We start from the raw sequence: 27,728 nt of genomic DNA, 5'->3' as shown, positions 1-27,728 counted from the left end.
CCCCAGTATTCTTTCCTGCCATGGCAGGGGGTCGGACTAGATGATCTGCTCAGGTCCCTTCCGACCCTAGAAACTATGAAACTTGTGGATCTTGATATTAGGGAGTTATCCAGTAGATTACTTAAACACATCTTTAATTGCGAACACATCCTCAACTTTGAAGCCAGTTCAAAAGTTTAAGATGACTCTATAAGATGTCATTGCTTTGCCCGTGCCTTTGCTGCCCATCTGGAAGGAACACAAGTAATCCTTCCTGTTTTCTTTTCTACTAAGCTTGAAAATTTAGAGCAGGGACTGTTTCTTAGGGCCCCTCTCAACATGCCGATAAAGTAATGGGATCTAATGCATGATCCACATAATCACACCTCCTATCATGCCATACATGTATGGCAGGAAGTGTGATTGTGAGATAGTGCATTAGATCCCATCAGCTCTAATTGCCAGTGCAAGAGGAGCCCAGAATCACGATCCCAGGCTCCCCCCGCACTGGCTTCCGTGGCTGTGAACCCAGCAGCTGACAGCAGGGACAGTGCCGGGAATGCTGCTACCTCTGCTGGCCTTGTCTGCTGCAGGGCTGGAAACGGTGGCTGAGAGCCCCTCAGTTGGCAGGGTTCCTAGCCACAGAGGAGCACCTGGCCACACATTCAATTAATGGCATCATAAGAAGAAGCTACAAATTTGCTATCCATTTTTTGTGGAATACCTACTTAGCTCATGGTTTGTTTTATCATGCCATTAAGTGGCTGAATGTGTAGCTGGGTCATAACTTAGGGCATGATTAACTGGTAAATCACACCGTAAGTATAATGTGTAAGTGGGGCCTTACAGTGTTAGGTTAAGGACCAAGCAGATTGGAGCTTGATCTTATTTTGGGCCTCTAGGTACTGCTTCAATATTCATCCAAACAAACAAGCAGTGATTTTCTTAGGACTAGTGCGGAAGCCTGAGAAAACGTCTCTGCCCATTTTCCTTGTTTCACATGAAGTCCACTTTACCAGCTTGTACCTGAGCCCTTTGAGTTTCCCCAGATCCTGAAATTGGTTTACAGTACTGCAGAGATGACCGAGACACTGTTTCACAGAGAAATCTCATCATGGAAGATCCCCTTTGTGTGTATGTACAGTGGATACATCCTGGCTATATAAAATTATGAGTAACTAAAGAGACTGAATTCACTTTTAGATCCATTTGGGGGAAAAAAATCTAACCCCTATCTGGTTGCTTGTAGTAATTTCAGTCTTGAAAATGTTTATTTAAAAAAAAATACATGTATTCAGGGCAAACACTATAAAATAACCTTTCTGATTTAGTAAGTCTGTAAGGCAGTCAAGTTTTGTCTAGTATCTGCAGTCCTATAGCCGCTCAGTGTTTGTGTTGGAAAAGACAGATGTCTTGATTCTGCACTTTTCTCTGCAGAGCAAAATTAACCTTCTCAAGTGTTGAGCCTATAAAGTTACTTTGTACAGATTAGACAACATATGGCTATTTTGTTTCTTTGTTCCAGGCACTAGACCTTAATTAAGAACTGTTACATATGCTACTGTAGAACAAAAAGTATCCTCAAAATAAATGAGATATCCTTATTTTATACATAAGGAAGACTTGATAGGGTAGTTGATGAATAATATGTTTACTCTTTGCTTCAAGCGGATTTTGGAGTCTCAGCTAAAAACACAAGAACAATACAAAGAAGAGATTCTTTTATTGGCACACCTTATTGGTAAGTGTACTGTTTTGCTAACATTTTAGCATGAACTAATATTGTCATAGCACTTTTGATTAAGTATATGGTTTTGCTAAGATGTAAGGAAAAATATAGGAAGTAAGAGTGTGGCATCTACCTTTTTTAAGATGCAAAAGTTTCATTAAGTCAATTTTTCAGTATGCTTTTTGCTGCAAATGGTGATAGTTCATTTTTTAATTGTATATCACTCTTCTTTTCAGGATGGCTCCTGAAGTGGTAATGTGTGAGACATCTAAAGACAGGCCTTACGATTATAAGGCTGATGTTTGGTCTCTGGGCATCACTTTGATAGAAATGGCTCAAATAGAACCACCTCATCATGAGTTAAACCCAATGCGAGTGCTGCTGAAAATTGCAAAATCTGACCCACCTGCACTGGCACAGCCATCAAAATGGTTAGTTTAGTAGCCACGATTGTTTTCATCTATTTTTAAAAAAAATTTGGCTCCAGTTCTGCTAAAATATGTATTGTATTGTTCTGAATATTAAGTCGACACTGTAAGTCAGCCCCACATTTTCAGGTTCATTTTAAGGGAAACAGCCTTTTCCCTGAATATAAATCAGCAACTCTAGACCTTGAACTACTGTTAGTTTTACTAAGTCCCACAGGAAAATCAGACGACTAATTAAATGACCCAAAGGGTGAAATCCACTAAGAATACCAAAATAAAAACTGCATTGAAAAAAAATTCTGACTTGTTATTTTTATTGCATGCCTCAAAAAACTTCAAGTGCCAAAGTTAAGACTGTAGGGGGGCTGATTATAGGTCAAGTGTGATTTTTATGGTTCTTTTGGAGGAAATAAAGGATAGATTTGTAATCAGAACAATACATGTGCTTAATTTCAGGCATGCAACTAGTCATATTGAACTCTGGGACTACCTATATGTACACGTTTAAGCACATGTATATGTCCTTGTAATATTGGGGCTACTGACTTTCTGTTATTGTAAATGTATTGTAAAGGCTTTCTTTTTGAAAAAGGTTCAGTGTTTTAGGAACGTCATACAACGAAACTGGAAAATATAGCTTATGCTTTTTAAGCATAAAAATAAAATTTTACATAAAAAGTGTAGATACATGCCTAACTAGCTTTGTCAAAAGTAATAAAACACGAGAAAGGTGATCTGTAAAATAAAAATAGGTTATAAAAGGAGAAAGGAAAAATATTATTTTAAGGATGTTATAGAGAGAAAACATGAAGGGTAAAAAAATGAAAGCTACTCATCACTCGTCACTCAGTCATTACAAGAAATTTAAGTTATGGCATAGTATCGTTAGTGAATTTGCATTTCAGATATATTACAGATAAAAAACAAGGAAAAGAGAACTTTCTGTAAATAAAACTTCTTAAAAATGGTCTCTCAGGCACTACAGAAGGCAAGAAAACAAAAAAAGTTAAGATTACATTTGAAAAGGCAAAGCAATGGTTAAGTAGCCAGCCATGACATTTTACACAAAATAATGTAGCAGGCAGTTGATAATTTTAAGACAGTTTTAAGTTTTAAACATTTATTCTATGTATTGGCTGTCAGAAAGACAGTTCTTCCACCTCATGGCCTTATTAAACTTTCTTGACCCAATTCATCCCACTGTGTCTCCCCTGACAAAATGAAGTTATACCAATTGAAGATGATAAGCTGTACCACCAAGCTAAATCCATCTGGGTTTGCTTGTTTCTACCTTCTCTTGCCATCCAGCTGTCTTCCGAAGGCAGAGGAGGGGAGCCATTAGAGTGCAGGCATGAATGAGAAGCTGAAAAAAACGTTTCACTCTTCAGTTTGTCTAGCGTAGCACTCATGGAGGTAAAGAGGCTGTCACCTGTTTTGTTTCTTACACAGGTCTTCAGATTTTAAAGATTTTCTAAAGAAATGTTTAGAAAAGAATGTGGATGCCAGATGGAGTGCTACTCAACTTCTCCAGGTAGGAAGGCCCAAATGGCCAGCAGGGTTATAGTCCAGAAAAGTAAGTAGTCCTGTTAGTCTGAAGTTAGCCAGATGGCAGAGTAGGGTGGCACCTTGTATCAGGGGTGTCAAACTCATCTGGCCGTGTGAGCTGGGTGAGTGGCATGGGATTGGTCCATGGGCCAAATGAATGGTGCAGGTCCAACTCTGCGGCCAGATAGGGCCCACAGACACCCCTTCTTCCCCATGCCAGATATGACATGTGCCATGGCTGGCCAGGACTGCACCGCACACAGTTTGTGTCCTCGGCTAGGTGGAATAGGCACTGTGTGTGTTCCAGCATGCGTGGTGTAGATCAACTCTGAGACCTGGGGGCAGGACTGGGAGCCAGATAAGAGGGCTCTGTGGGTGGGATCTGGCCTGCAGGCTGTATCTTTGAAACCCCTGTTATAGACTGGCATCAGAAAGGGTAATAACTACCAGCCATAACACATCTGTGCAGGGAAAAGGCACTACTACCATGAGGCTCTGAATAATTTGAAATTATAATGTGTACAATTAATCTGTAGCTAACATTATGTGCTAGTGTCTCAAACTGAAGAAATGGCAGTAATTCATACCAGGTGAGGATCTGGCCTTTTGTTTATAAGTGCTGGTATATCACAAATAATGATAATGTGCAGCTAGTGAAGCTATAGCTCAGTGCTTCCTCTAATGACTAAAACAGATGTATTTATAAGTGGGTGATTGGTGACACGTTTAAAAAACTTTAGTGTTCATCCTTCTGCTGGAATGCTGTCATTGCAGAGAGCTAATGAGAAGGTACGATTCTGTTTTATGTCAGTGTATTTTTATTTGTATTCCAACTACCCGATTTACTGGAAAACCAGACATAATCCCATTAAAATTCTTGCTTTAACCTGTTATCATGAAATGTATATTAATGTTTATCATTTTTAATTCAAAAGCCAATTATTGTTTGTTTTACAAGCATCCATTTGTTACTGTCACTTCCAATAAACCAATCAGAGAATTGATTGCAGAGGCTAAGGCTGAAGTGACAGAAGAAGTTGAAGATGGTAAAGATGAGGATGAAGAGGAGGAAACAGAAAATTCTCTGGTGAGCCTAAAATATGTTTTTCCAAGTACAAAAGCATACTTACATGATTATTTATGGAAAAGCAGGATTTTTTTTGGTACACTGTGGCTTTCTTACACATATTTTAAGAACTAAAAAACATGTTTTCTTTAAAGTCCAGGACATCTCCATTATATAATACAGAAGTCAATATCTACAGAAGCCAGATGGGCTGAAACTTTGTTAGAGAAAGACTATAAGCAGCCTTTACAGTTTTTAAAAACTTGATTTGTTGGTGACACACACACACACAGATCTCATACATTCACATAATTTCTAAAACGCATTATGTCTGAGATTCCTATGGGTTCCTTATGATACCTAATCACTAATAAAGGGAAACCATGTGACAATTATAAGCTAAATTTCTAAAATTTAGCTGTTAAAAAAAATCTTTCCAAGAAGAAATCTGCAGTAGAGTTTTGTGAGCTAATTTTTTATATCTGCTAGATGAATGGAGTTTCTTAAAGAGTAGTGAAGCCATAGCTTAAGTGTAATGGTACTCTCTTCTGTTGCAGATAATAAGATTTTTGCTGTACTTTTTAAATGTATTCCAATCTAAAAGCACTTTACAATGCCCACAAACTGAGATTCTAAAATCTGTTGGTGCAAAGAATGCCTTTGAAACACATGAGCTGTCAGCTACCTGCTCACTCAAGAAAAATGCTCACATTTGTTTGCCTTGGTTTGAAGTGCAAGATGAGACCACCTCTTGTCATACTAGCTAGACCTATTTTTATTGTATCTTTAATTATTTACAGTAATCTAATGGCAAATTATCTGATGCATATCTCCTGTAGATGCAACAGTAAATGTAGAAAAGGATCTGTCATAATTGCTCTGAAGAAGGAAAGAATAATTAGGATTTGACATAATGTTTTATTAGAATATTTCTGTATATTTGTGTCTACTTATAGATCCAATATATTAATTCTAACATCAAGTACTACTGGGCTGATGGGTACATAAAATTCCCATTCTGACTCTGTATTACAATTCATTCACATCTACTGGAAGCTTTCACTTCTTTTGCTGAAATTTTGCATGATGTCTCCTTTCCAGTGATTTTTTTTAAAGTTTGGTCATTTGAGAGACAGAGAAATGAAAAGATACGCATTTCCCATTGCATATTTAAAAAATCTCAAAACCTTTTTCAATGTCTTGACAGCTGAAATGCAAAGATGTTTACATATTGGAATGTGGATGGATATGACCTACTTTAGTACTGCCTTGTATCATGGCAGGGAATCTGTTTGGCTAATTTATGAGCCTCAGATTTGTTGGGCTTTTTTGTTAAATTCTCAAAGTGTACCTGCCTGCAATGCTTCTTTTCACTTGTGAGCGGAACAAAATTGTCACGTTAGATCTCTCTCTTCTAATTAGTTCAGACTTCTGGGCTGAGAGGCCTCATGCCCACTCCAAGCCCTTCATGTCCAACACAACCACTGTCTGGCCAGGGAAGGATTTCTGCATCCCAAACACTGTTGGTAGGCTGCCTTATAAGAAACTCCTGACAGGCACTGCCAGAAGCAGGAAAGCGATGTTGAGGCAGGGATGCAGGGACTGGGCATTGCTGCGGCTCTCCAAACACAAAGGCTGCTCTAACTTGGGCCAAGTGCATTTTCTTTACCTTGTTGGTCTCTTCAGTGCCTGGAGCAGGCCAGACTCCGGGATGGCCAAGGTGGCTTAAAGCCTTTGCCCAGTTTCCCTGTGGGTTACAAGTGCTTTGTTGTGCCTCTTCAAGGTAAGCGTGCACTCCCAACAGTGAGGATGGAGGAACCCTAGACAATGTAAAGCAACTGAGGAAGGTCTTGGGAGAACTTTTTACGTTGCACTTTTGCTGAGGTAAAAAACATTCACTGAACTGTATTGTTTCAGCCTTGCTGGACTCTTAAGAGGTTGGAAGCTACTAACAGCTTTTGTGCAATTGTTGCTTGTGCAGGAAAGAGACCATCTGCAGACCTAATAGTAATGTGATAATGCTAAGCCAAATCATTTGGGGTGATAGAATTCATGAAGTTGTTCCTGCAAACTAGGATGTACGTGTGCCGCGTCTTTGGATACATTTTGCTTTCTGTATTCTAATATTTTACTATAGCGAACAAAAGAGTAAACATATGTATTTCTTTCTTTGTTTTAAATAAAAATTTCAGCAATTACCAGCAGACAAGCGTGCTTCCTCTGATCTTAGTATCGCCAGCTCCGAGGAAGATAAACTGTCACAGAACGCCTCTGTTCTGGAATCTCTGTCTGAGAAAGCAGAAAGCAACGCGGCGGAGGAGAAGAACAGTGGGATGCTTCCGGATGATAAAACAGCTGCTGACGAACCTGTGAATACTGAAGATGGAAAAGCCATTGATAACACATCAGATGCCACTCATGAAGATGTTGTAAAAGTCCAAAATGGGTCAGTGTTAATTGAGGAAAATGAGTTAAAGAAAATATCAGGAATTGAAAAGAAAACTGGAAAAGCAGAAGTAGGTGAAGGTGCTGGCTTACAGAAAGAAGGAAAAGCAGTTGACACAGTGCTGCCATTAGAAACAAACAATGAACCCGGTCTGAAAACAGAGAAAGAAAATGACACAGATAATGAACAAACAGCTGAAAACAATCAGAAAATAGGACCTGAAACTGAAGAGCCAAGCGCTCAAATCACAGACGTCATCTCTGAAGAGACTGGGGAGAAAGAGGAGAAAGAAAGTAAAGCAGATCCGCAGGAAAATAAGAATGAAGAAAGTACTATAGAGAAAGTTGCAGAACAAATGGAGGAGACAATGGACAGCACTAAAGAAACAGTTCAGGTTGTAGCTGAAATGGCTGACAAAGAGAAGGAGCCACTAAAAACTGAAGGTGATAGTGCTCCGGAGACAGGCAGCAGTAGTGAAACTCAGATCACCATTGGAGATAAAATAGCAGGGACAGGTCAGAAGCTAATGGAAAGTGGACTTGAGCCTGCTCATGAGACTGTCAGCGCTGAACAAACAGAGAGTAGAAGTGAAGATACAGTGACTGATACAGATCAGAAATCAGTAGATGACGATACAGTGACTGATACAGATCGGAAGTCAGTAGAAAGTGGAAATGGGGATGTGTGTAAGACAAGCAGCACAGAGGAAACAGAGGTGAAAGAGGCCGGCAACGTGCATGACCCAGACCAGAAGTCAGTAGAGAGTAAGACTGAAGATACTCTGGGGGTAAATGCCACTGAGGAGATTGTGGAGGCAAGTGACACTGTGGAGATTCCAGAAAAAGATGCGGATAAAATAGCTAAGGTTAACCAAAATTCAGAAATAAAGAGACCCGAGGACACTCAAAAGAACAGTATTCAGATAGATACAGAGCGTTCAGAAGTTCCTGGTGATCCACTAATAAAGAACAAGCTGCAGGAGACTACGGCTGAACAAACTGAACTCACACCGGTACCCAGAATTAACATTAGCACCGAAGAAAATGAGGAAAAAGTTAAAATAGATAATGAAGCCAATGCTGAAACTTTACGCCAGCTGGAACCTGAGACTGTGAAGGAAAATGATGCAGATTCAGGTACTGGTTCCACAGCGGATAACAGCAGCATTGATTTGAACTTGTCCATCTCTAGTTTCCTCAGTAAAAATAAAGACACGGGATCAATATCATTACAAGTAAGTGTAGACAATGATACATACTTATATCGCATCTTACGCAGTTTGACTTTAAATCTGATTCTGAGTTTGACCTTCACAACCAGAAATATCAACCAGCCAGATGTGAATCCCCTTTTGGCCGGTGCCTCCTGCCTCCCTCTTCTGGCTGAAAGATGAGAGACCAGTTTGCTGTGTCTTTCTCACCCACCTGGAGTCTCCTCTTCCCCACTACCCTGCTGTGAAGAGGGGCTGTGCTGTTGTGCTTTTCCTTCAGCCTCCAGTTTGGGTCCTCCTTTCCCATAAACTCCCCATTTTGTGCTTATAGCTTTTCCAAGCAGAAGTTTTAAGGGTGAAATCAATAAGCCACTATTTACTCTATTGCTGCTTCCCAGTCTTGTTTGGGAAGATTCTGCTGAGTGGGAAAACTATAGGCGACAGCAAATTCAATGCATCTTTCTTCAGACTTAGAAAAATAAACCTGCTTCAGATCATATTGGAAGATTATTGAGAAGTTTGTTTTTTAATAAGTGAAGGTATGGAAAAATAATGGTTTAGTTCTACCTTTACTGGCTAAGAATAGTTTCCTGCTTGTTATTGGCAAGCACAAGCTTTGCTCTAGGCTCTTGGTGACAATTGACTCTCGCTGTACCATGCACTATAGTTCTCTGCTCAGAATCTAAGTCATTACATTTATCAGATGTATAAAAATAGAGAGAGCAGATACAAACAACAAAAATTGTAACTTAGCCAAACCATACTAATCCAACAATGTTCTGCATTCAGGACACTAGAAGACAAAAGAAAACGTTAAAGAAAACTCGCAAATTTGTTGTTGATGGGGTAGAAGTGAGTGTGACTACTTCTAAAATAGTTACTGAGAATGATTCAAAAAGTGAAGAAATGCGATTTCTACGGTGAGTAAAAAGCTGAATGATATGCACCCGGTTTTTAATTTGTTTATATTTTAGTAATTTTTAAAATATTTTTTGGTTATTCAGTAATTTCTGTCTGAAGAACTTTGCAGTTTGCTTTTATAGTGTGCTGGGATTGCATTTATTTATTGAGTTATAAGTGGAAGAAAAATGTAGCATTTTTTTTTTTAAGATACAGACATTTAAACCTCATCTTAAATTAATTTTTTATTGACTCCAAAGATCTTATTTTATTTTATTTTATTTTATTTCTATAATTTACCTGCATTTCAGTTCTCTTCCCCCCTCCCCCAACCGAATCTTCTATTTCTCTCTTTATTAGGCGTCAGGAGCTGCGGGAGCTAAGACTTCTTCAGAAAGAAGAGCAGAGAGCTCAGCAGCAGCTCTCCAACAAACTCCTGCAACAACGAGAACAGATGTTCAGACGCTTTGAACAGGAAATGACAGTGGGTTTCTGGTTTTTGTACCAGCTTTGTTTTGAGTGAATGTAGTATCCTGAGGAGATGCTGTATTGACAGAGTTGATAAAGTTAATGGTAGCAACAAACACAGGGTTTCTTTGCTGTGGGTACTTAATGTAATTCAGTTCCCATGCCTATTTAGTTCTTGTTCTTTCTATTACTGGTTGTCTCTCACTCCAGTCTTTTACAGTAGGGAAAATGCTTGGATGCAGTTCAGGCAGAAAAGTGGCACAAAGCAAGTTTTTAGGAGGAGCATTAAAATACAGTCCTGTCCCTACCCATCTCCAAATCAACTCCAGCCTGGCTGAGCTGTGTCAGTACTGAGCACTGCTTCAGCTGAGTTCCTAAGTGGCTTATTAGAAGAAAAGAATAGCAGGGCATGTGCTCCATAGGATCCAGGAATCAAACCTCATATTGTCTTCAAAGGGCCACTCCAAAACAGATTTGCCAACATGAGATCCTCTAGGCCAGTGGTCTCCAAAGTGGGGTGTACGCACCCCAGGGGGTGCACAAGATGATCCATTGGGGTGCAGGAAGAAAATATTAGAACTTCTATTTATATAAATATATTGGGGGGGTGTGCTCAAAAATGTTTTACTGATAGGGGTGCGCGATCAAAAAAATTTGGAGACCACTGCTCTAGGCTATCAACTTTGTCCTTGGAGAGGGCTCAGCTGTGCCAGGATGTGTCCCAGCACAGCTGATCCACTTCATTAAGCAATACAGATATCGCCATTGTCCTGCAGGGTTGGGCCCTGCCATTGTCAGGGCTTCAGAGGTTCAGTCCTATGAGACGAGTGCATCTTGGGTTTTCCATTTGCAGAGAAGCATGCCAGGAGTTCCCCCACAGAGAATTCCTCAGGTGTGGGTCTCCTGCTGCCATGTTCCAAGTCGGGGCACACCTCTGCAAATGGGGGATCCCCAGTTTCCGCTGTTAGCAGAGGCATGCCCCAGAAATTCTTTATTTGCAGAGGCACGCCCCCAGTTGGGGCACAGCAGTGCAATAGGCATGCCCAGGGAATGCCCTGCTGGGAGATTCCCAGAGCACACCTTTGCAAGCAGGGAACCCGGGCAGCTGCTGCCAGGGCTTCAGGGGCCTACAGGCGAATTCCCAGGGTGTGCAAGATTGGGCACCTCAAACCCTAGAGGCAGCTGGAGAGTGGGGGCAGCATTCCCACCATAAAGCAAATGGACATCTGCTACAAGAAGAAGGTGCAAATTTATACCACCTATTGTGGCAGTCACAATTTTGGGCTTGTATCACACGAAAAGGGACATGGGCATGGACAACTGTTGGCTTTGCGCTACCATAGAAATTTTTATGGTGGCACAAAGGTATCTGTTTGCAGCCCTAGTTTCCAGCTCCCTCGAAGCAGACTCGAGTGAAGCCTTTGATCACTTACCATATACTTACACTCGCTTATCTTTGTACCCCTATTCTGTATGTGTTTGCAAGGGCCAAAACAGAGAACATAGAAAGCTTTGCTTTCCTACAACCACCCTTGGAGCATACACTGCTTTATAATGATAAGCACCTACTTCTGCTTTCCCCACTGAAAGTTGGTTTAGGTGCCAAGTAGTCACCTTGCAAATACCTACAGCAAGATCGGGATCACTGGTCCCAACTAGATACGGTTTTCCACAAATATTGAGCAAATATTACTGCAGAGCTCTCAGTCTGCAGAATTTTGCTTACTAGAAAACCATCAGATCAAACAACTGTTTTACAGAGTAAAAAGCGGCAGTACGATCAAGAAATAGAGAATCTGGAAAAGCAACAGAAACAGACAATAGAACGCTTGGAACAGGAGCACACAAATCGCTTACGAGATGAAGCAAAACGCATTAAAGCAGAACAAGAGAAGGAGTTGTCCAAATTCCAGAACATGTTGAAAAACAGAAAAAAAGAGGTAAGAGCTTTAGATAATGTAGAAAGTAGAAAGTGTGGCCAGAGGAAGTGGGCCTTCATGAGGCCATTGGAAGCCAGTGTCATTTATTTTTAATGTGTAGTGGATGCATCTACACATGCCATTAAAGCAACCTGAACTCTGGCGCAGTTTGCACCAGGCAGCTTTGTCTGAGTGCAGGGCCTACACATGCACCTGGGACTGCAGCATTTTGAGCTGGGGTGGAGCGCTGGCAGGAGCCAGGAGGGTTAGCCCCGGGCTCCAGGTGGTGGGGTTGGGCAGCGTGAAGCTGGCTGGGGCACGAGCGTGGTAAAGTACAGGGCTCGGCAGCAGGCAGCCCCCACTCATTAGCACCCTCATGCCCTAGCCAGCCCCGTCACCATCTACACATGCATTTTAGCAGAGTCCCCGACAGTACTATCGTATGGCAAAGGTAATTAATTTACTGCACCCTAATACCAGTGCACAAGTAGATGGTGGTGCTTTACTGCAGAGCTAATTAGTTAACTGCAGTAAAACACACGTGCAGATGTACCCACAGAAGAATAGAAATGGTGAAAAGAGCATTCAAGTTTTTATTTCTGCAGAATTCATTGACAGCACATCTTCCACATAACCTTTTAAATGAGCAAATCTTTATTTTGCTTGATTTATAATTTGAGAGCTTTCCACAAAATGTCACAACAAAAGCCAAAAGTGCCTATACTTGTAATATTACCAAAACTGTTATTTTTTAAAAATTCTACCACAAAGAATCATTATATTTATTGTAATTACAGATTTGCTTTTAGTTGTTTTGAGGTTTATTATTTGTAAAAAGTGTAATCACATGACCTCTAGTTTTTAACTTGATTAGGGAAAAAAGTTGACAGGCAACACATTTTCTAATAAATTCATATCTGTGCTATGTAATAAGGTAAACTAGTGATGATGCCAGCAGGTAGTTTGTTAATTTGCACATATTTGCACAAGAAAAAAGTGGTACAATATAGTTACATAGTGCTTGGTTGCATATGAAGGCCATTTTATGTAATTGGTAAACCAATTACATATAGTTCTGCATATAAATGAATAAAGTAAAGGCAAGATTAAGAATAATTATTTGCTTAATTTGCTTTTTCTAAAAACCTATACCAACAAAACTTATGTGCAGGATCCTGTAGCACAGATTTAGAAAAGTATTAACTATATTTGTTTGAACTGATATTTATGTATTTGTATATTTATATAAACTGGTATATATATTAATCACTTCTTCTCTTTTGCTGAGCCTCTTTCATTTTTGAGTCTCTACTTTTTACTGGTGATTGGGTCTTACCTGGGCAAGCTGGTGAAATTTAATGCACTGTACGGATCTAAAAGCATTTCTTTCACGGAAACAGGAATAGCATGTGGTGATTTGTATTCTGTTTTCTAATGGCCCCTCTCCTATTAAACAGTCATTTGTTCTTGGATGCCTACTTTTCTTTATAGTTCAATGAGGGGATTTGCAGTCTGAAGGAAAATGCAGCTGGAACTCTAAAACGATTCATGTTATATTGCGGATTATGGAAAGTATGCAGCACTAGCTGTAGTCACCTTTCTGTCTATTTTAAAACAATTTATCTTTAAACTATCAGATTCATAGCTAATTGCTTTAGTCAGAGGAACATAATTTGTTACTCTTCTTCTGAACTTGTTAAGAGGAGTACTTGTAAGTGAACGCGTACGGCCATTTAACCTTTAGCGTGCTTGCAGGCCTCTTCTATAATGTATTAAAACACATATTATGTAAGTATCATGTGTGGTCAAGAATATCTTCATGCAAAAATAGTCACGAAATCTTTGAAGTTACACATGCCACAATGTCAATATTAGCTGTCTTTCAGTGAAAGTTAATATACAGCACATACACGGTATGCACCGTTTCAAGAAAACACCACCTCTGTTGCAGGTGATGGTTTTCTTAGTTGATGGCTGTTTCACTTGCTGCATGAAAACACATTCATATGATACCGTAATCAACAGGAATGAATTGCTCTTTCTGAGAGCGCTCATTAATATTTGCATGCAAAATTAAACTCTTGTCTGAGCTGCACTTACACTTGCGTAAAGCACATGCTGTCTTTTCCCCTTTCATCAGACTAACCCCTCCACCATCAAAGGAATGCATGCTTTCTGCTACCTCTGATGCTTGACATGCACTTTTTGCATTCGCAGTAAATGCTTGCTGTGGAGAAAGTGTTATTTCCCCCCCCCTCTGCATGGTTATACACTAGGTTTTTAATGAAGTGGAGAAAGCACCCAAAGAGCTGAGAAAAGAGCTCATGAAACGCAAGAAAGAGGAGCTTGCACATAGCCAGCATGCACAGGTAACAGCATCTGCTTCAAGCCACTAAAGTCCAAACAGCAGTATTATTCACACAGCTTAATAATTCCACTTTATTTTTTGGAGTGAGTATGAAATTTAACTAACTAATCCTTGTTATTGCTGTGCTTCTTCAAATTGCTTCCATAGCCTTGCAAATAGAGTGCAACATATCTAAAGAATGGTATGCAAATTTCTGTTAGTGGTGCTAGAAAGAAGCTTCAGATTCAGGAAGCAGTACATAAATTAGAAAAATATCTTGATACATCAAGAGAGCGCTCATTACAATGCTTCCTCAGCTGGTAGGTATCTTCTTCGTCTAATTAAAAAGGTTAGGGAAGAACAAAGAATGTATTCTTAAGCATCAGGAAGGATGATAAATATATAAAAAGTGTAAAATTAAGGAGTGTTGTTCATGGCAGCAGAGCTTTTAAAGTAAACTGAGGTTAATTAAATGTCATAGTGAAGTGTAGGTGTGGGAAACTTCAGAAGGCTTCAGTATACTTGTATGCATTTAAACTTACTGCCCTTGTGAGTCAGAGCTGGAAGGAAAAATATTTTTTCAATGCGTTCTTCCTCTGTGAGGTTATGAACAGGTCCTATTGTACCTTACTGCCTCTAGCAAAGGATGTGTTGCAAGGGGGCAGGTTTGGCTTGAGTAATGGAAGTGGGATGCTCTGAAGGTTTCGGATTAAGAATTTGGACATGGAGGTGCCTAGCTTGTTGCCATTTGAGGCTAGATCCTAATCAGCTTTCCACTTGGGTGTTACTCTACCTAAAGCTTAGGGACCCTTCCCAGAAAGTGAGAGGCCTGGCTTCTCTGCCTCATCCTGGGGGATTCAAACCCACATCTCCTGCTTTCCAAGGAAGTACTCTACCCTCCAGCCCGCCAGCTGTACTAGGTAGGAACTGTTTCATCCACACTGTGCAAAGAGGAATGCAAGATTTATGGGCCAGAAGGAGAGCAAATACAGGAAGGAACATGACTTAACTGGACTCACCTTTGTGAGGGACTGCTGGGTTTTGGTCCTGCTTCTAGGACTGTTTAGGTACCTCACTCAAAACAAGCACTGGATAAAACCAGAAATAACCCAACCATTAGAGCATTATTAGATAGTAAGGTAGGCACCACCTCCTTCTTGTCTGACAGCTGCATTTTAAAAAGAAAACAACAACAGTATTTTGTAAAGGGCCCAAGTCTGTTGATGCGCAGTAGGCATTCTCTGTCTGCGCCTTCTGGATCGGGCCCTTCAGAGGGTGTAGACAGTCTCATATCGCCCGGCCAGAACTGCTTTAGCACCTGCAGTCGCAGGTTTGCATGCAGCTAGAGAACTTTGAAGTCAAGCACAGAAACACTTAGTGAACTTAGATGCCTCAAGGATTTGGTGGCTTTTGGAAAGGTAAGAGTTTGATCACAGTTTTAAACATGAGGCTTAAAATATGCCCATATGCCCAGGTTGAGGTTTTTTTTAATTTTTCCACAATGTTTATGAAAGTGGCAGAGTGGAAAACCTGTATTACTGGACAAAGTGTTACCTGTGACTTGATGTAAGTTTTCTTTGAGCATGATAGTTTGAAATGCTCTTGTTATATCACTTGAAATGAAGTTAGTCTCCAAAAACTTCGTATTTAGAAACAGTTTTCTCTTCTCCCAGTGGATTAATTTTATTTCCTCTATTAACAGAAACATTGATAAAGTAGTGTATCCTAGTGTAGAGTTGAAAGGCTCCTTCTGTACAATCAAAACCTACTGTAAACCTAGAAAATGTGCATATATTGCATTTGACATCTGTAAACAGATTTGATACAAGTTTCTGCTGTCAGTGACTAGATCTGTTTTGCTCCGACTACAGCCTTGGAAACTCAGTATTCACTTTGCTGATATCAAGCAGTTTATCATTTTTGAAAGAAAAGAGTTACATTGTTTATGCTCTGACCGGGAAGTGCCTTGTATTCTGATCCACAGGGTGTTGCTCAGGTTATGATTCAGTCTTTTCAGTTGTCTTCATGTACACTTTTCGACGCACAAATGCAGGATGTAAGTCACAAAATGCCCAAAGGGTTTTATTTCCCTCATTTTTCAGCTGTGTGTTTTGTCTGTGGTTCAGATGTGCTGATCTAGTTTCCCTGCCGTCTCAAAATGAATTAGTGCAAATTTGCAAAATTATATAGTTTAAATTAAAATGTTCACATTTATGCAACGATTAACTCTGAACAAACCATTGTGAATTTTCTCCTGTAGAGAAGAAACCCATAAGGATTTTATCAGTTTTTCAGCACATGTGAGAAAGTGAATGCTGTGATTTTTTTTATGCTTTGTGTGCAGTGAAATCTTGTACTTTAAAAACAAAAAAAGAAAGAAAAAGGTTTTTTTCATGTCTTCCAAATTGTCCAAGTTGTTCTTATTGTAAGAGCAGAAGAACTAATATAGTTGTGAAGAAGCAAGTTGTGTTGTGGTAGTGAATTTATTCTCCATTGCATGTGGTGTTTGGGATTGCTGGATACTATGGAAAGGATACATCTTATTTTTTTAAGATTACCTAGTTTATCTAGTAGTATTAGCAATTTCATTAAATAAAAATCCTGCTTGTGTTGCAAGAGTTTGAGGAAGGAAAAATCTGTCAAGCAAACCATAAATATTTTTCAAACCAAGATTATTACCCTTCTAAAAGTAAAATGCATTTTCCTCACTGGTAAAGAGCATAATAAAATGGCTCTAATAATGTATATCTTGAAACTATTGTTTCTAAGCACTAAAGTTTGTTAGTTGTTATTTTTTCACTCTTTCCCTCCAAAATAAATTGAGATACTTCTAAAAATAGGTGTCATCTGTCCTTCTGATGTTATGTACTTGTATTTTTGGCCCTAGCCATTTCATCTGGGTTAATACCCACAACTCTGTATTTTTCTAGTCACAGACTTGCTTCACCTTGAGTCTTATGTACTGCCCGCTCTGTCCTGCCCGCTCTGACTCCTGAGTAACATCCAAGAAATCTCATTAGTTTCCCAAAACCTAGAGAAGCAGATGGCAGATGGTAATTCACAGTCCAGCGGTACACTGCTAAGTAATTCATGAGACTGCATTACCATTCGGTGAATCTTTGTGGAGACATGCACGGTTTTACTCCTTAGACATCCTCAGGAATACCAGCCTCTGGGTGTCACATTTCGTTCTTCACATCACTTTACCCTTCAGCTCTGTAGCATATTTGATCACTAGAAGAAATATTACAGGCTGTGCCTCAGGCTCGGAGGATTTATTCTACTTTGACCAATAGCCCAGCACTATTTCCCTCCTCTCTGCCCTGGAAACCACCTTCATTTCTTCCCATATGAAAACAAATGCCCATGCCTTCCTACTTGACTTTCACATTGCACAGTCACCAGTCTTTCCGTTGACTGTATCTTGGTGCTTTGGTAATAACCTCTCTGCCTTGACCCTCTGTTCCTTTGCTGATTGCAGATCTGTCTCCGGTCAGCAGTGTAGTGAGGGAGGTGGTGGACCATTCATCCCCAGTTACATTGTGTAGAGCTGTCTAGTAAGACGACAGCATCTGAAGCTCACGTTTCTCACTGGGAAAACTTGTCACAGTAGAACAAAAAGAAATCTTCAATGGTTCAAATGCTTGCTGAATCGGGCCTTTAGTGTACTAGGATACTGCAACTGCAGTAAAATTAAATTGCTGCTACAAAAGCCTCTTTTTTTTTGTTTGAATTATTCCAAGGCAGTGAATTTCCTCTTTTGATATAGGCACTAACAAGGACACTTCCAAATCTGAGTATGAAAAAGGTTAATTATTGATTTTCATACTGGATAAGCTAATACTACAATAGATTTATGAAGGTAATTTTCAGCAGCACAGATATCTGTTAAGATTAAAGAGCCTTCATTAAGTTTTTCTAAGATTTGCATTTATAAACAAATTTGGAAAAACGGTATTGAAATGTTTTCCATTTTCATTATGTGCTTTTTGGCATTTTGCAGAAAATACCAGATGTGTTGCAACTGTGCCCCTCCAAATTATACCCAGGCAACAGAGGTCATTTTTTAAAATGGGAACGTAGGAACAATCTTTGGAAGATCTTACATAAAACTTCCTGTCCCTTTTTGTAAAGAAAATAGTGTGTGCATGCTTGCATGTGTGTAGACATCTAAAGTTTATCAAGACACATGTAGAGAACAAACAGGTGATAGTGACCTGTAATTCTTGTTTTGTTTTTCTCCCCCCTCCCCCTCCGACGAACTCTGAAGTGGTCATACAGAGTGCGTACATAAATAGGTTTTCCTTAATAATACTAAACAAAAGAATAAATAAGACTAAGACACTCTATTATACTGTTGACTAGCTGAGCTTTTCTGTGGTGTTTGTGTGGAAGAGGCTATTATTACAGCGGGTAATCCTAGTCTTGCAGCTTGTGCTGTGTGGGGGGACCTGGAATGAATTTCAGATGATGGTTACTTTGTTGCTTTTGGTCTCATTTCTAAGTCTTGTTATGTTTTACATATTCTTTTGTCCTTTGTCTCCTTGTGGAGAGCACAAAGAGTGAATAATTTTATGAGATGTATTTTAGCCCAGATTTTCATAAATGTGCTTGGTTTGATTAGTGGCCAAAGGAACATAGAAAAATTATTCTGGGACTGATTAAAATGTAACATGCCATAGAAGAATAGCACCTTCATTTGTTTTCATTGGTTTCTAACAGGAACAAGAATTTGTGCAGAAGCAGCAACAAGAATTGGATGCATCTCTAAAGAAAATCATCCAGCAGCAAAAAACAGAGCTAGCCAATATTGAGCGTGAATGCCTGAATAACAAGCAGCAACTCATGAGAGGTATCAGTCCTCAAATTTCTCTTTCTAAAAACTGGATTATTTTGTTTTTATATGTAACAAGACATGCAAGGAAATATTAAAAGTTTATTTAAATCTATGAAGTGAAGGTCTTCCAGAGTTAAAGGTGAGACTATAGTTAAAAATCTTATCTTTGATATGAGGCGTTACTGTATTAAAAATGCCTTTGTGATCTATTTTTTTACCTTTATATTTGGGTAAATACGACAGCATTGTTTAGTCCTTTCTAAACAGCCTTTGTCTTCCTCCAGCTCGTGAAGCTGCGATCTGGGAGCTGGAAGAGCGACACTTACAGGAAAAACACCAGCTTCTCAAACAGCAACTCAAAGATCAGTACTTCATGCAAAGGCACCAGCTCCTTAAAAGACATGAGAAAGTTAGTGTCACTTTCCTTTGTGTTACTGTAACTTCCAGTGGTTTATTAAATTGTCTGGCCTGCACCACCACTTTACTCATCTCAGTTCATGCCGCTACCTTTCTACTATATCACTTTTTCTTCTGAATCAGTACATTGAGCCATTTAGTCTAATTTGCTTCACGTATTTGGTAGTTAACCTTCATGTTATTTTTCATATTACAAGCATCCTAAAATGAACTAGATTTTTCACAAATAAGCACTGTTAATTAGATCATATTCAGTCCAGTCAAAGTCAAGTTCTGCAAAAACGAGCTAAAATCCAAGACCAAGTGAAAGAATTCCTTTTTAAAAATTTTTCTGCTCTAATAATAGAAGTTGCTTTAAACAAACAGTTCCCTGCAATATTCAGAGCCCAAACATTACAGCCCTGGTAGTCCAAGAGAACCTGAAAGTGATACTGCCCAGAGGTTGTACCCCTCTAGTCTAGCAGCATAGGTCCAAAATCATTACGCTGAAGTTGTTCCGTTTTCATAAAGCAAGGTATAATTTTTAACATGGGTAAAGAAATTTCTTTTTAAAAAATTTTGACTGTAATTCTAAGGTCACAATTTAACTTAGCACTGAAGCATATGTTTTAAAGACCTTTTGAATCAACTAAAAAACTCTCACTGACTTCACTGGGCTCTGGACTCCTAAACAATGGACTTGCTGCTACAGTGTTGCGCTAAATGGAGGCCTAACATTTTAAACATATTATGTTCATTGTATAATATGCAACTTATGTTTAAAAATTTTAGGAAACAGAACAAATGCAAAGATATAACCAGCGACTTATTGAAGAGTTAAAAAATAAACAAACTCAGGAAAGAGCAAGACTGCCTAAGATCCAGCGAAGTGAAGCAAAGACTCGAATGGCCATGTTTAAGAAAAGTTTAAGAATTAACTCCTCAGCTACTCCAGACCAGGATCGTGATAAGATTAAGCAGGTGATTGATAAATATAAGACTGCCAGTTAAATGGTCTGAAAGTACCAGAGTCAAATGAAGCTTTGAAGCACAATAAGTATGAAGTTGTGTTCTAAAATGGACTGAGATGTATTAGCTGTACAATTTACATGAGAGTTTGAAGTTGGTATTGTAAGTAACCATGATCATGGAAAGGGAACTCTGAAAACTGAATATTCAGCCTCAGCATTCATGAGTGTCATGTTGCTTAGTATTAACCTTTCCCAGCAGATTTAGCAGTGTTGTTGTTCAGTGACCTTTCAGGTGAGCATCAGCCAGTCCTCTTCAAAATTGGATGGCCCTGCTGAAGTATGCATGTTTGAAGCCATAGAGAGTTGGTTGTTCCGTATGTTGGATCGACATAGAGGAACCAATTCACTTGCATATAAAAAGCATTTGCACAAATTAATTCAGCGTGCCATCATGGTTTCTAATATTCCAATTCTTGCATGTATATAAGAAGTTAGCTGACTTGGATGCTATGGATCAGATAACTCCGAATACCTAATTTTCCTCCTTCCAGCTGAGTATAATCAGAGACGCTAAAAGCGTTCTCATTTTTTTACAGCCTGTTTTTTATTCAGTGATCTGTATCAGTGGCACCTGACCTTCTGGCCCTGTGAGCTGGATGAGTGGCACAGAGTCAGTGTATGGGCCAAATCCTGCATGGATTGGGACTCTGCATGCCAGCCCACTGTGCATGGCCTGCATCCAGCCACATGGTGGCATAGTCTGACATGCAGGGCACATTATGCAGTTTGCAGGGCTCCTCACAGGTCCAGAAATTTGGCAGCAAGCCAGTGGGAGGTAACACTGCCACCACTCCCCAGCTGCCAAATTCCTGGACCCTGGGGAGCCCCGTGGACCAGAAAACACAGCTCTGCAGGCTGGAACTGGCCAGTGGGCCAAGGTTGAGCACCCCTGATCTATACCTTCAAAACCTTGCATGGGAGTGATGGCTCTTTTTAGATACTCTCCAAAATGACTGGGGCCTCAGCAGTACAAGCAGTACAATGCAGGTCCTGCCCTGGAGAGAATGCCATATCATTTTAAGCTCTGTTCTGCAAATCCTTAAATGCGGCATGGACTTTATCTACAGCAGTTGGTCCCACTGAAGTCTAGCCAATATGCAGAGTAAAGCATGTACAAAGCTTTGTAGGATCAGGGCCTTAGCTGTGACAGGATGAGTACTCAAAAGAAAGCCTAGAAAGGGGGTGAGATAAGCAAAGACAAGGATTACAGCCATAAAGTCAGATTTTAAACAGAGCCAGATTCCCAGCTAGTGCAAATTAGGACACTCCTTTAAGGGCAGAACACTGCTGATTTGTATCATAGGTATACTGACACACATGCAGTGGGTCTCATGAAAGTGATAAGCTTTAAGGAGTAGCATGAATGAAGCCAGAGCAGCAGTCTGACAGCTGAGACTTCAGAGGGCATTCCCGGAGCAGAGTTAGAGGGCAGAATTCAGAAAGTGATGATTTTAATCTCACAAGGCTGTTCTGTCTGATTATATTGTGAATCCAAAATGTACTTTACAACTTTATGTAACCATTTGTAAGCTATATTTGCACAGATGCAGTATGAGCCACTCTTTGCTTTTAATTTCAGTTTGCGGTTCAAGAAGAAAAGAGGCAGAAGAACGAGAGGTTGGCTCAGCACCAAAAGCATGAAAATCAAATGCGGGACCTTCAGCTCCAGTGCGAAGCAAACATCAGAGAACTGCATCAATTGCAGGTTAAAAAACAGGGTGTAAAATGAGCAGTCTATGAAATGAGTCAAGTTAATAAATATACAACCTACCCAAGCAGACAGCATGTACAGACATTCAGTCTTCCAAGAGGAAATCTCTAGGGAGTGACTTAAGGCTGGTTATTCCCAGGTTATTTTTCCCATGGAGTGGACATTATTACCGTTGGACAAAAAGCCTGAACATCTGTGCAGCTATGGTTTCTCCTGGAAGAGCAGTGACTCTCCCAGGAGAAAACGTCTGTACAAGGCCAGAGTCTGTGTGTTGATTAGGAAAAGGTTTTAAAAGTGTTTTTTTCCTTTTTCTAATAATCTGTCAGTTTAGACATTTAAAAGATTTCTTTCAAGGAGTGTACTCCAGCTTCGTATGCAAAATGGCAAATAGATTCAAAGACAAAAAGAATATAAGTTGTAAAGGGAAGTTGACTTTCAAAGTGTTTGCCAAACTGTGGCTTCACTGTTACTTTCCTTTGGCGATATTGCTTTTTAATGTACTTAGTTTAAAAAGAAAGCAGTGTTCAAACCAGAGCTAGGCAGCACCATCTTCTGTTAATTGAGTTCAGAGTTGTGCTGGACATTATAAAAGCAGATACCCAGCAGGCAGTCAAATCTGTCTCACAAAGCACAGGCTGCCTATTGCACCTGAGCTTCTGGGAAGTGTTTCCAGGTATCCGTAAACTTTATGTATTAAAGAACCTCAGTCTTAGTCCTCTAGGCCTTGATGTGTAAAATCAACTGTTGGAAGCTGCAAACCAGAACCTGCTCTCCATTCAGTTTGCTTTCCCCTTCCTCAGTAACAGAAGGCAAACTGAAAGCCAACATGAAGTGATCAGCTTGTGCATCTTGTTGCACCAGCAAGTCCTCCAGCAGCCCAGAGCCTGGCCTAGGGGCTCTACACCACTGACTTTCCCAGCACCTCATGAAGGTGGGCATGACTATGCCAGATGTGCCTCAGGAAACCCTAAGTGCTGGAACAGTTGATGATGGGGAAGGGCATGTCATCCTGTAGAAATTAGAGAAATTAAATATGCTCTGGGCATAATAGGGTTGCTAGCTGGCCTCAAGATCTAGAGGAAAGCCACCAGCCATTTTTGTTCACTGTTCATCAGTGCCTACCCTGAGGGCTTCGGACTGAGTCCTAAGACAAAGAGTCCTGGCCTGACAGTGTAAATGGCCTCGGTGTAACTGCTTTTAAAAAGTCGGAGGTTTGCTACAGCAAGGCACCTGAGCAAGTAGGCCCAAATTTCTGGAATTATTGGGCCTTTGCATGGTTTACACTTAGGTGCATCTGTGAATATCTTGCCAAAATGAAACCAGAAGTTCCTCTGTGGCTGGATTGTCTTGCTTCCTTTTTCTTGTGGTGCTGCTGCATCTGCTTCCACATGTGTCCCTTGTTCCCGCCACACCTTCCTCAAAATCAGTTGGTCTCTGTTCCTGGAATCCAGGGGTAGAACATTTGGAAACCTGCTTCTAAACTAAAGAACCTTTTAATCAATTCTATCCTAGCAACAGACTTCAGAAAAGAGATGCATTGCCTGACACGGAATGACACATGTATCCTCTTGAGTGCCATATTATCCACATGTATGAAGCGTGCTTTGTAGTGTATCTGACTGCACCACACTTAATAACTCAGGACCACTGGTTCTGTTGGAAATATCAGCTTTTGATACTAGTGCATTAGTCAGGTTGTATTACTGTGTCATAATTTATGCCACCATTACGCAGTGTAAGCTAATTAAAAAGAATTAGGACAACATATGTTACTGTACAAATGGTTAATTGTCTAATCTGAATTAGTTTTACTTAAGGATTATGTTGTCTTGTTTTCAGAATGAAAAATGCCATCTACTGGTCGAGCACGAGACTCAGAAACTAAAAGAGTTAGATGAAGAGCACAGCCTAGAACTGAAGGAATGGAGAGAGAAACTGCGCCCAAGGAAAAAGGTAATCAGAACAGATTATAAGGAAACTACAAGGCCAGAAGATCATTTGGCACATTTTGAAACTGGCTAGTCACAAATTGGACAAGATAAAAAACGCCCTGGACCAACAGTGTTAGAATACTGTGCAAAAATGCAGGAGGCCAGCACCCTGAACAGGACCTGCGTTAGACGCACACAAACGGAACACATACAAAAAGTAGGCTTGCCAGCAGTCTGCTTCTGTAGTACCTTCTCTCCAAGCATGAGAGAGGGACAAAGGGAATCACTGTAGACAAGAGTGCTGTTACTAAACAGACAGAGCAAGGTAAATAAACCTGAAAGCTTCGGAGAGCCATTAGCAAGTATGAGATGTTTGACACAACGATACTCAAACTGTCTCGAGGAGTTACTAGTTTCGTGAGATGTAGGGTGTGTTTGTCAAGCAGAATTTAATAAATATGGAGAAGTCTACACACAGGACATTGTCTTTCTTAGGCTGGGGGTCTAGGTTAGCATCCCTCCCACTTTGATATTACCGCCTTGTTTTCCATGGCGTTGCAGGAATCTGGGGCAGATAAGTCATCAGGAGAGGAGGCTTCTTTGACTTTCACCATATAGTCCTGTGTCAATCTGTTCTGCTGATTGTTTTCAGACACTGGAAGAGGAATTTGCCAGGAAACTCCAAGAACAGGAAGTTTTCTTCAAAATGACTGGAGAATCTGAATGCCTTAACCCGTCAACGCAGAGCCGCATTTCCAAATTCTACCCGATCCCCAGCCTCCACTCCACTGGATCATAACTTTGGGGGCCTGTGTAGGTTTTTTACATTGGGAATTTGCATATCTTCATCTTCTGTCATGACAGAATCTGCAGCCTACTTCAAAGGACCTCGATGCTTATAGCTTTCAGTGGAGACAATCCGTGTCATTATCAGGATTTTTCTTTTTCTGACTGGGAGAAAACTAAATAGAAGAACAGACATTGGTTTGTCATGGTAAAGCAATGTCCTTCAGATGTTTCAAGAACAGAGTTTTTGTATTTGAATCTGAGAAAGTATGTGGTCTTCTATATTGAAGCTAAGAAAATAAGACTAACATATTAGATATAATCCCCCAAAAATGGTTATTCGCATAAGCATTTAAGTAAAGACATGCTACTGTTTTGGACTCTGATTTCTCCACAACTGAAACTGTGCCGTTAAGAGGTTAAACGTTTTGTGTTGTTGAACAAATCGCTCAGAATTGAGGGAGAAATTAGTTCTTCAAACACATGGTTCAAGCAGAAAAATAGACTTATGCTTAAAGATAATGAGTAACAGCAGATGCCTTTAATTTTTTTTTAAACTTCTGGCATATAATGAAAGCAACCAAACGTCCATTCCATGTTTTATCCATCAAATTCATGATGAAATGGGGTGCTAGTTTCATGAATCCAGTGCCTGAAACACTTCAATATATTACTCTTTGCAATAGGAATAGTCTGTGTCGTTATTACAAACCATTCTCAGCATATGTTACTGTACAAAATCATTCTTGCTGCTACTGCCATTTTTTGTCATAAGTCCTCACCCTAAAATATTTTGCACTAAAATATGTAAAGGTGAAAAAACTGCTAACTTTGAAATGCACAGCTTGTTACGTTCCTCACAAGCTAGAGGAGTTTAGTTCTAGCTACTGAAAAACAGAAAAGCTGCCGAATGTATTTCACAAGGTAACGTGCAAAACGCACCTGGTTTCTCTAGCAGTGCTTAGACTGGGCAGATGGATACTTCTGTTCTTACCGAAGCTCCGCCGGAGAAGTGGAGAGGGGCCGGTTACATTTATAAACTAAGAATTGATGAAATCTGATCTGACTAGAAATGTTAGTCCTGACATTTTTTGTTTCAGTCAGTTTATTTTCAAGAAGGATTTAAGTTAAATATGTAGAAAAACTACTTTAAGAGGCTGGGGTTTTTTGTTTTGCCATGTAGTAAGCTAACATGATAGGGTTTTGTTTCCAAGTTCATAGGTGGACTTTAAGTTATTACTTGACTGATACACAGTTGAAAAAGTCACAAATGTTTATCATGTAGCAGGTGGGAAATGTATTAAAGACAAGTTCGCTTGTAGTGCACTCCTGTTGAGGGTTACAGCTTGTGTCATATCAAGACAGTATTATGAACTGTACTTTGGTATGCCAAAGTTAAATTTGTAAAATAACATTTGCTTTCTGTTATTGGAGGCCTGATCCTTTAGTCTCTTTGGGTATCCACGTGTAAACATTTCTTGTTTTATTTTGCTAGCTTGCATCAAATGTGAGACTGGTGAACATCATATAATGTTCATATCATGGGAACAGTGTCCATGCATGTGAATGAGCAGGTTATAAATTAATATAGATCTTTGACCGGGTTTGGTTGAACTCTTGGATGCTGAAATCCTTGAAGGCCGAGCCTTTACCTAGGCAATGCAGACGGTTTAAATTTGTGGCACAGTAAAGGCAATTGGAAAATGCATGTTTTGATTTCAGTTTTGTAACTTTCTGATAAGTAAAATTTACTCTAAAATGACTTCATAGGTAGCCTTAATTTCTGGTATTTTATTATATACATGTGTATCGTGTAATGGTTGTAAATTCATATACCATATCACTAGAATGTTCTATGTTGCTGTATGCAGAGTTCCTTAAAACTGTTTGTTCCGAAATGCTGGGGTGAGAAATGTCTTTGAAGGCCTTTACTTTTTAAGCTACACATTTATAAAATGACCAGTACTAAATATAACATTAAAACAGTTTATATCTCTAAAAGGAACAGAAAATCTGATTCAGCTGCTGGACCAAATCTGTACAGTGATTTATTTGGGGGTGGGGAGAGTCAAGCAAATCTTTCGCTTCCAAACAGTCTGTTCCCTCTCTCAGATGTTTAATAACTCCCCATGCGGCATCTCCTCTCCTCCCCTCTGTGTGGTTTAACTGGCAATTCACTTCTACATCATGACACTATAGTTACCTCCACCTAAGTCGCTGAAAACCTTTTGTGTTACTTCCCACCTTTCTTGTTCAACACCTGCAATCGTACCTCCTCAGAAATGTCACCAGTAAACCACTGACTTCCTGCAAGCAAGGAGGCCCAAAGGACGGGGTCTGCGAAGCCCATTAAGTGGGCCACAGCCTGTTTGCAGATCACAACTTTCCCCCATACCTCTTCAGGTGAAAGGGGGCTGATAGGGGTGCATTGTGGTCCACAAGAAATTTTAAAGCTTTGAATGCGATCTGTTATCCCAGGAAGTCTGCAAACCACTGCACGAAAGGACACCGGAATAGCAGCTGCAGCCTCAGAGGGGGTTTGATCACGTTTGGATCTAGGATGTTCTTCCCAGTTGCAGTGCATTCCTTAAACAAGTGCAGTCCTTTGAGCTGTCTTGAGAAATTAGAGTTCATATGACACTATTGTCTTTATGGAACATAAAGGCCACAGGTAATTGCCAGGCATTTCCAGTCGGACAAGGCCTAACCTCACTGAGTTTCCACAGGAGAAGCAGCTGCCTTTCTGAGCTGGTGTCCTATAGTCTCACTCCCCTTGCACTTTCCAAAAAAGTGAGGTCACCTTGGTTTTCATAAGAGCTTCATAATGCTGCAACTAGGGCAAAGCACAAAGGGGCAGCAATTTATCAGGGCAAAGGACCACTGGTGTTCTCTTCCACTCACAATAGCGCCTCACGTTCTCAGCAAGCCTTGTCTCCTTCCCCGGCACAAATGGAAGCTTCCAAATGAGTGCCACGCGTGTGATTTAATTGACAATTCAC

General features: G+C 40.0%; 1 protein-coding gene across 2 annotated transcripts in view; it reads left to right on the top strand.

Annotated features, from left to right (window-relative positions):
• SLK (STE20 like kinase) overlaps positions 1–26,730 on the top strand; it is a 65,734-nt gene extending 39,004 nt beyond the window's left edge. Inside the window, exons 5-19 of one of the 2 annotated variants that reach the window (XM_019555877.1) lie at positions 1,648–1,720; positions 1,945–2,139; positions 3,586–3,667; positions 4,640–4,768; positions 6,940–8,427; positions 9,193–9,323; positions 9,664–9,787; positions 11,532–11,711; positions 13,967–14,059; positions 18,760–18,889; positions 19,159–19,283; positions 20,063–20,251; positions 21,881–22,006; positions 23,852–23,965; positions 24,596–26,730. In XM_019555877.1, the coding sequence (XP_019411422.1) occupies positions 1,648–1,720; positions 1,945–2,139; positions 3,586–3,667; positions 4,640–4,768; positions 6,940–8,427; positions 9,193–9,323; positions 9,664–9,787; positions 11,532–11,711; positions 13,967–14,059; positions 18,760–18,889; positions 19,159–19,283; positions 20,063–20,251; positions 21,881–22,006; positions 23,852–23,965; positions 24,596–24,742 (3,326 nt within the window). In that variant the 3' untranslated portion in view covers positions 24,743–26,730. The remainder of the gene's footprint in view (positions 1–1,647; positions 1,721–1,944; positions 2,140–3,585; positions 3,668–4,639; positions 4,769–6,939; positions 8,428–9,192; positions 9,324–9,663; positions 9,788–11,531; positions 11,712–13,966; positions 14,060–18,759; positions 18,890–19,158; positions 19,284–20,062; positions 20,252–21,880; positions 22,007–23,851; positions 23,966–24,595) is intronic. The other variant, XM_019555878.1, reaches the window with a different exon arrangement.
• Positions 26,731–27,728: the final 998 nt, after the last annotated feature.

The sequence above is a fragment of the Crocodylus porosus genome, unplaced genomic scaffold, assembly GCF_001723895.1.
Source record: "Crocodylus porosus isolate Cpor-Errol unplaced genomic scaffold, CroPor_comp1, whole genome shotgun sequence".
NCBI lineage: Eukaryota > Metazoa > Chordata > Crocodylia > Crocodylidae > Crocodylus > Crocodylus porosus.
This window is presented reverse-complemented; position numbering and strand designations above follow the sequence as displayed.